This window comes from Elephantulus edwardii, unplaced genomic scaffold, assembly GCF_000299155.1.
Source record: "Elephantulus edwardii isolate Elephantulus edwardi_28Jun2011 unplaced genomic scaffold, EleEdw1.0 scaffold00148, whole genome shotgun sequence".
Classification (NCBI taxonomy): Eukaryota; Metazoa; Chordata; class Mammalia; order Macroscelidea; family Macroscelididae; genus Elephantulus; species Elephantulus edwardii.
This window is the reverse complement of record NW_006399898.1, coordinates 6,454,501-6,463,029: the sequence shown is the minus strand read 5'-3', so window position 1 is coordinate 6,463,029 and position 8,529 is coordinate 6,454,501. Positions and strand designations below refer to the sequence as shown.

The window sequence follows — 8,529 nt, the reverse complement described above, 5'->3', positions numbered from 1 at the left end:
TGTGGTTCATAGGGTCACTACATGTCCTGCTCGACTCGATGACACCCAACAACCACAGCAGACATGCTGTGTGGCTGAGTCCATGTGCTGGTGTCCACAGCACTTTGTCCCAGCAGGTGGTTAACTTACCTGCCGGTCAGCTTGCTGACCTTTCTGAGATTCCCACCCCACCTGTCAGGAACACACACGTCTCCCCGCCCCGGGAGGTCTGTCCTTGTGTACCCTGCCTGTCCCCAGAGCCCCCGCCCCGCACTGCAGTGTGGGACTCACCACGCCCAGATCTTGGAGCTCCCGGTGTGGGACCAACGTCCAGCTATTAGAGCCTCCCGTGTGGGACTCACCACGCCTGGCTGTTGGAGCCTCCGGTGTGGGACTCACCACGCCTGGCTGTTGGAGCCCCCGGTGTGGGACTCACCACGTCCAGGTGTTGGAGCCCCCGGTGTGGGACTCACCACGTCCAGGTGTTGGAGCCCCCTCCTTGGCACTGGTCTCTCTCTCTCTCTGTGCCCTACCACTCAGTTTCCTGAGGAGGGAGCCTTACGAGCTGTGAACTACAATTTTAATCCCCACGATTCAGAAAGTGCCTGGAGGCTGAAAGTCAGGGGGACCGTAGGGCTCCCCATATATTTGTCTGCTCTGAGGGGTCACATTTTACTTAGCAAATGTCTCAGTTGAGTTGTTTGCTGGACTGTTTCTGAGCGTCTGTTCAGGGCACGCGCTGCTGACAGCACAAAGCACAGCTACATGAACACACTCCCTGCTTCATGGATTGTGGGGAAGACAGACAGTGAACAGGGGAGAGGCACACTGTGGGGTCAGAGGACAGTGTGAAACTCTCGCCCTCCTTCCCAGATCGTGGGGAAGACAGAGAACGAGCGGGGGGACAGGCACACTGTGGGGGCAGGGGTCAGTGAGTGCAGGACGTGGGAAGCAGGGTGAGAGGTACAGTGGGACCGGAGAGGGTCTCTCAGAAGTGAGACTTCAGTGAAGCGATGCATCGTGCAGGTATTTGGGAGAAGAGAATTCCAGAAAGAGAGGTGGAGTGTGAAAAGCCATGTGAGGCTCGAAGCGGCGGGTGACACGGTAGCACTGATGTGCTGGGAAGTTTTCCCCGGTTACTGAGTGGACGTGGGGAGAGAAGGTGTGTTACCATGGAGGAGGGGACACGCAGCTTCACCTTGGTGATACCTAAGTGCTGGTGCCGGTGGCTTGTCTCGTTCCCGTGTCCGAGAGACCCCATTGCCGCACACCCTCACCAGCACTAATTGTTGTCGAGTCGGAAATGACACATAGGTCGCACAGGAGGAGACTGCCCCTCTTTCTCCTTCAGAGCTGCTGGTGGATTTGAACCCTCTGCCTTTGGGCTGGCAGTGCAGCTCCAATGGGGCTACGCCACCACAGCTCCCTCCAGCCCATCTGTGAAGCGAGGAGGTTTGAGTGAGGCCTTCACATTTCCTCACCTTCTGGTGAGGGTGTCTCAGCCCTTTGCCTTTTCCCCTACAGTAACCTCCCTTCTAGTATCTATTATCCAAGTTGTTGCTGTTTAAGGTGGTTTTTCTAGTCTGGAAACAAAAATCTTTGTCTCCTGAATGCAGTGCAAACATTTTCATCCAATGTCCAGTGTGTATTTTAATTTTGTAGGGTGTTTCTTTGACTGGTTATACAAAACCTTCCATTTTTTATACCATCCATAAGCTCTCCCCATTTTCTTGGTGGCTTTGTCTTATTGAAGTAATTTCTTTCTATCTTGCAGTCTTGAAAATATTTTTTTAAAAAAAAACACGACCCAACTTGCCCTGTATTTTCTGCTAAGATTTTCGACCTTTTATGTATTTATCAAGAGTACTGAAGAGCAATGATGTCAGGCTGGAGACTAAGGTGCACCTGATCCGGGCTATAGTCTTCGCAATTACGTGCTATGCATCAGAGAGTTGGACAGTGAATAGGGTAGATAGAAAGAGGATTGATGCTTTTGAGCTGTGGTGCTGGAGAAGAGTGTTGAATATACCATGGACTGCTAGGAGAACAAACAGGTTTGTCCTGGAGAGGGTGAAGCCAGAGTGTTCCCTGGAGTCAAGGATTCTGAAGCTTCATCTGACATATTTTGGGCATGTTGCAGGGAGAGACTGGTCCTTGGAGAGGGACTGGTCCTTGGAGAGGGACATCATGTTTGGAAGAGTGAAGGGGAGGCGAAGGAGAGGAAGACCTTTGGTGAGATAGATCGATTCGTGACTGGAGTGGTGGGAATGAGTGCGTTTGAGGTGGCTAGGTTGGCACAGGATAGAACAGCATTTAGAGCTCTTGTACATAGGGTCGCTATGAGTTGCAAGCGACTCAACGGCACGTAACAACAACAATAGAGGTGATTGATTGTGCATTCTGACACTTGTGTGTGATGTGAGGTTGCTGCTGTTGTATATACCGTAGAGTCAGAACCGACCCATAGCTGACCCTCCAGTGGGTTTTCAGAGACAGTGAATCGCACAGGAGGAGATTGCCCATCCTTCTCCCACGGAGCTGCTGGTGGCCTCGAACCACGTGCCTTCGAGATTGCAGCTTCTTGGCACTAGGCCACCCGAGCTCCTAGTGAGGTGAGGTAGCGATCAGATTTCTGTGTGCACACCAGATTCCTGCCTGATGTCAGCTGTTCCCACTGATCTGTGAAGCCTCCACTGCCATATCGCAGGTGCTAAGGGACGTGGCTGTGTGGGACTCTCCTTTTCTCTCTCACGGATCATATTGCCAATTCCTATACCCATACCAGGGAACTCTAGTGGCCTAGAGGTAAGAAGTTGCACTGCCAACTCTAAGGTGTGTGGTTCAAATACACCAGCTGCTCTGAGGAAGAAAGGTGGGCGGTCTCCTCCTGTGCGTTTTAAATGTTCTGAAAACCGTCTTGAGGGTCAGCTGGGAGTCAATGATAACTCAACAGTACACAACATCGACAACACACTTTTCTTTTTTTTATTTTTTGTTTTATTTTTTTGTGTGTGAGTGTACCGTCAAATCAGATCTGACTGGTACAGGAGGAGATTGTCCCTCCTTCCCCAGCAGAGCATCTGGTGGATTCGAACCGTGAGCCTCTGGGATTGTAGTTGCAGCTCCTTACCACTAGGCCACCAGAGCTACCCTGTCTTTTTCTAAATAAATGTAATAATTATTGTAAGTTAAGTAAGAGGAAGATTATCTTGTTTTGTGTCTTCTCTATGTAAATAACTCTGTACTATGGCTGAGTGGTAAGAAGCTGCACTTCCAGCCCAAAGACGCACGGTTTGAACCCACCGGGTGCTCCACAGGAGAAAAGGCCGTCTCTTCCCTGCTAGTCGCCACCCCAGAGACCTCGGGGGCTCAGCTGTGCAGTCTCAGCTCTGGCCAACGGACAGCAGCGGCCGCACTGCATTTGGAACATCTGTGTGTCACCTGGAGGCACAGGGGTCATGTTGGATGTTGTGTGGCTGCCGATGGTTCCAGGCCCCCGGCTCCACGCCTCTGGAGAACGAGGGGCCAGTCTGTGAGATTCACAGGGCTGGAGACTGGCCAGGTCCCCAGGAGTCAGGGCCCACTTGAGGGCAGTGGGTTTGGGGAGTTTGGGCTGGACTGAAAACATTCCTGGGCGCTCACCCTTCTGGCACTGCTGTGTGAAGTGTTTGACCTCACCTGCCTCGGTGAAAGGTGGGGTTCTTCTCCTTTGCGCCCTCTCCTTCCCAGGCTAGCAGCTCTACCCTCCGGCCATTGGTCGTGAGGCCTCTGAGCCGTGGGCCCAGCTCTTCTGGACTCACCCATGGGCCTGTGCTGTGTGGTTTGTGACATGCCAGGTCCACGGGTTCCTGCCGAGCAGACCCCAGGGACAGGCCTGGAGGCTCTGGGGTTTCCTGTTCGCATCAGCTCTGAGACCTTGGGTTCTAAAAATAGTGCACAAGAAGCTGCCGTGACCTCACGGTCTGCGTGCTCACAAGGTGCTCTGTGCGCCCTGGGGGACCACCTTCACCCCGTGGCTGCCGGGGCCTGGCCCCCAGCAGAGCCCCTCGGGGTGCAGCAGGGCTGCGGAGCCCAGCAGGGCTTGGAGGCCCCACCATCACTGAGCTCTCCCTCCTCTGTCCCCAGGCGGTCACCCGCAGGCCCAAGGTGGCCCCCTCCGAGAGGATGAGCAGGTTTCTGAAGCACTTCACGGTGGTGGGCGACGACTACCACACCTGGAACGTCAACTACAAGAAGTGGGAGAACGAGGAGGAGGAGGAGGAGCCCCCGCCGGCCGCCCCTGAGGAAGGCACTGCGGGCCCCAGCGCCCCCGCTGGCCCCACCGGCCCTGGCCCTGCGCCCCGCCAGCGCCTGGACTTCAGGGCCACACTGCGCAAGCTCTTCAGCGCTCACAGGTTCCAGGTAGGGGGCTGCAGCCGGGGCGCCTGGGGAGGTGAGGAGGAGACCTCAGCCTGGGCCGCTGCTGTGGTCTGTGTGCCAGGTGCCCGCACAGCGGTGGCCACAGCAGGAAGTGTCAGGGGCCCCTCAGCAGACGTGTGCCTGACAGGGTGTGTCCCTCGGCCAGATCACGGCCTGGAGGAAGAGGCTGGGGCCCCTGAGTGGGTGCAGGCAGCGGGCAACGTCCTGAGGGAAGAGGCTGGGGCCCCTGAGTGGGGTGCAGGCAGCAGGCACCATCCTGAGGGAAGAGGCTGGGGCCCCTGAGTGGGGTGCAGGCAGCAGGCACCATCCTGGGGGAAGAGGCTGGGGCCCTGAGTGGGTGCAGGCAGCAGGCACCGGGGAGTACAGAGATGGATGGGTCAAAGAACAGCCTAGGGCTGTGGACGAACTGCAGGGGAGGCTGCCGACCGGGCCAGCTGGCGGCTGTGAAGCCTCTGGAGTTTCCATTCACGATGAGAACAGGTTGTGTAACTAGACCCCAGTGGCCATGGTACAGCTTTGAGTGCGCTCAGCTCTCAACACCTCCATCACCTTCTCACTGTATCTGCTTCAGGGAGCTCCGCTGGCTCCGCGGGAAGGGATTGTGCTGCCAGTGCAAAGGCACACGGTTCGAATCCCCAGCTACTCGAGAAGGACGGGCATTCTCCTCCATCCAACTTATCACCTCTGAAAACCTACTGGAGGGTCAGCTAGGGGTCGGTTCTGACTCTGCAGCCCACAACAATGTGTTTCACTGCAGTAGAGAAAAGAGGAAAGGTTGGGGGTGAGGGAAAGCAAACATCCACAGGGTCCTGCTCAGGACTGGACAGTGCCCACAGCTCTCTGCCCTGAGAGACTCATACACAGCTCATGGTCCGAAGTGAGGCCGGGAATGGCCGCCTGACTGTCACCCTGTGCTGATTCAAGGCGTGGTCATGGGGAGAACTTGAGCAGGGGGGCAGGACGTCAGGGAATCGCACCAGGTGCCTGAACCTTCCATGGGGTCCAGGATCCGTATGAGCCTGGGGGGGGCGGCTGCATGATGCTCCTGTTGGTCCGTTTCTGGATTTGAACCATCTCGAGGACACTGCTGTCCGTCTCCTAAGCCATGGCCCCCCGTTTCCTGCCACTCCACAGGGGTGGCCCTTCTGGGAGCAGAGAGAAGCACACCTTACTTCTCCCTCCGTATTAGGGGAAATGACCGAAGAAGAAAGGAATCTGTCTTGTAATCGCCTCCTCTCACGGTTTAACGCCGTGACACAGCTGCCACCCAGCTCTCCCCACACATCAGCTCGCTCCCTCCGTGGCTGTGACAGGAACAAAACGTGGTATTAAGTTGTTGGGATTGAAATCCCAAACCCTCAATTTCAGAAGTAGAAGGAGACAGCCAACTTCCTCCCAGCTGCACGAGAGAGCTCTGGACCCCCCCTTGGGGTCTCCCCATTGGGCTGGTCCACGGGGCCAGCTGGCCTGCTGGGAGCTGGCACCCTTGGCTGGGACCCTCAGGGACTGTCCTACTGAGAAAAGACTTCACTGTGGTCACCTAAGGAGAGATGTTTTCTCTTTCGCTTGGGAATTTCAGCCACAAACCAGGCAGACAGGGTTCACCCTGAGGAGTCATGGGTCTGGGGCTGAAGGAATCTGCTCGACCCGTTACAGCAGGGTTCTGGGGGTTCCTGGGCTGGGATTGGGAATTGGAGGCCAGGGCAGATCTTGAGAAGGTGACCTTTCCACTGGCATCTGAGGGATTAGCAGACGTGGACTGTGGAGGGGGAAGGGGGGACCAGCCCACAGCCTCAGAGGCAGCGGGGGGAGCTCAGCAGGCGAGGCAGGGGCAGTCCCTGTCACCCCTGGGCGGTCTGGATGGCCAGTGAGGCTCCAGGCCCAGGGCCACACCATCCACTCTGGAGAAGGGTTCAGACAGAAGCCGACAGCGAGATGGGACTAAGAAGAGTTCGGAGGGGGCTGTTCTCTATAGGAAGAATCTACGCACCAGAAGGCTCTGTGGACATCCTGGTCTCCCAGCTGTGGGCCTAGTGTTATGTGGCCAGGGTCACTACACAGGGCTGCCACTAGTGTGCAGGGTTGACCAGCCAAGGGAGAGGACATAGACAGTGAGGAAGAGCTGGGCCGGGGGACAGTGGTCAGGCAGAGCCAGAAGCTTCAATTGTTAACCACTATATTGTGGCAAAATATACAGACCACAAAACTGGCCGGACAGTGATTACAGCCACCAGTGGTGCAGCCTTCGCCACCAGCCCTGAGGGGTTTTAGCCCCCCAAAACATCAGTACCCCTTTATCAGTGACCCCCCCATTCCTTCCCCCACATCTTGAGCCCACTGCTCAGCTTCTGTGTGTCTGTCCAGCGTGACCAAGCTCCAGTTCCCTCACTCGATGTGGGACTTCAGGGTTCTCCCAGGAGACAGTGTGCGTCTCCATGTCCACTGCCTGCCTGGACCGCGTTCTGTGGCTCCACTCGTGGCGGTGGACATGTGAGTGGTTTTACTTCGTGGCTCTTGTGAATAACGCAGCGGGGAGGACATATCTGCAGGTACCTCGAGCCCCCGCCTGCTGGTCGTGGGGTGCCTGCCTAGACGTGGAGCGGACACGCGTGCATCTGGGTTTAACTTTTCAAGGCAGAGCCTCACTTTTTCTCAGCCATTCCCCGTAATGTAGGGTCACACTCCTCTTGTCCTTCTGGGGTAGGAAGTATGGGTGACTCTGCCCTCTCCCGGAGGACACTGAAGTCTGCAGAGGGTCCCCAAAGCCCGGGCTAGCAGGCCTGGGAGAAGCGTGTAGACCAGCTGCCCGGAGCCACTGTTCTGTCTCAATTCTGAGGTTCGCCCAGCTTGCAGCACCGGAGGACCTGCGATCCCCAGGCTGTGCTGGGCTCCTGCTGTTGGACTTTGTGACTCGTTCCCTGGAGAAGCAACTTGGGGCTCAGCTGATAGAGGACGGAGCTGGGCCAGGCACCAGCTTGGGGGCCTCTAATAATCTCTGCCTCTTGGCTTTAGACCAGATGAGTGTAGGCCCTGCAGCTCTAATATAACTAAGGATGGAAACGAAACACCAGAGGCTTGGATCTTTAAAGATTAAGCTACACCATCCAATACTTTCGTTACTACAGTAATTAGAGCTACAAGTTGAAATGGTCAAAAGGTTTAAAGTCTGTTCTGGACAAGCCTGAACTTAAAAATTGAAGCCTAACACTGCCAAAGCTGTTGGACAAGGGCAGGTTAGTGCTGAGAGGTAGGATCTACGGATCTGTGCGGAGGGCCGCGGGGAAGTCAGGTGCCCTCCCGGGAAGGGCTCTTCCCGCTGCTGTCATCCCCTAACCCCCTTGCCTCCCCATGGTCTCCCCCAGTACTGTCCCTCTTCCCCACCCCCGTGGTCACCCCCAGTGCTCCCTCTTCCCCACCCCCGTGGTCATCCCCAGTGCTCCCTCTTCCCCACCCCCGTGGTCATCCCCAGTGCTCCCTCTCCCCACCTCTGTGGTCACCCCCAGCGCTGTCCCTCTCCCATGGTCTTCACCTTCAGCACTCAGCACCATGGTGGCAGCCTCCTCGGCTCCCGTCTGTGGGAGAAGGTGTGGGGTCTGCACGGTGGGGACGAGTGTCAGCCTGAGGGTCCTTCAGAGGTCATGGGGGCTGGCATATCTTGAATTACTGTTTTGTGAACCCTCTTGCAGAAGTATACATTTCTTACTTACCACCATCGAGGAATTAGCATGGGGTTTAAGGAGCAGCAAAGGGCTGTGGAGAGGACTCGTCAGGCCGAGGGGTTCCATGCGTGGTGTGGGGAAGGCAGAGCCCGTGGGGAGGAGGGGCCTCTCTGTGGGAGGGGGCAGCAGGTCCCCAGCTCCTGGCAGGGCCTCCGCTAACCTTAGCACCTTTACTGGACACTCGGAACCCAACGTGGCCAGGCTAGCACCTAGACGGAGCCTTGCTGAGCCGGGTGGTCTCCTTCTGTGCCCACTGCAGGTCATCATCATCTGCCTCGTTGTCCTGGACGCCCTCCTGGTGCTGGCCGAGCTGATGCTCGACCTGAAGATAATCCAGCCCGACAAGAACAAATATGCCGCCAGGGTAGGACCCTGGCTCCGGCTCAGTTTACCTGTCACTGCACTGAAGGAC

The 8,529-nt window shown here is 56.6% G+C and overlaps 1 protein-coding gene across 1 annotated transcript in view; it reads left to right on the top strand.

Annotated features, from left to right (window-relative positions):
- The first annotated feature begins 4,110 nt into the window (after positions 1-4,110).
- HVCN1 (hydrogen voltage-gated channel 1) overlaps positions 4,111-8,529 on the top strand; it is an 8,536-nt gene continuing 4,117 nt past the window's right edge. Inside the window, exons 1-2 of the mRNA XM_006894667.1 lie at positions 4,111-4,380; positions 8,377-8,481. Of these exons, the coding sequence (XP_006894729.1) occupies positions 4,144-4,380; positions 8,377-8,481 (342 nt within the window). The 5' untranslated portion in view covers positions 4,111-4,143. The remainder of the gene's footprint in view (positions 4,381-8,376; positions 8,482-8,529) is intronic.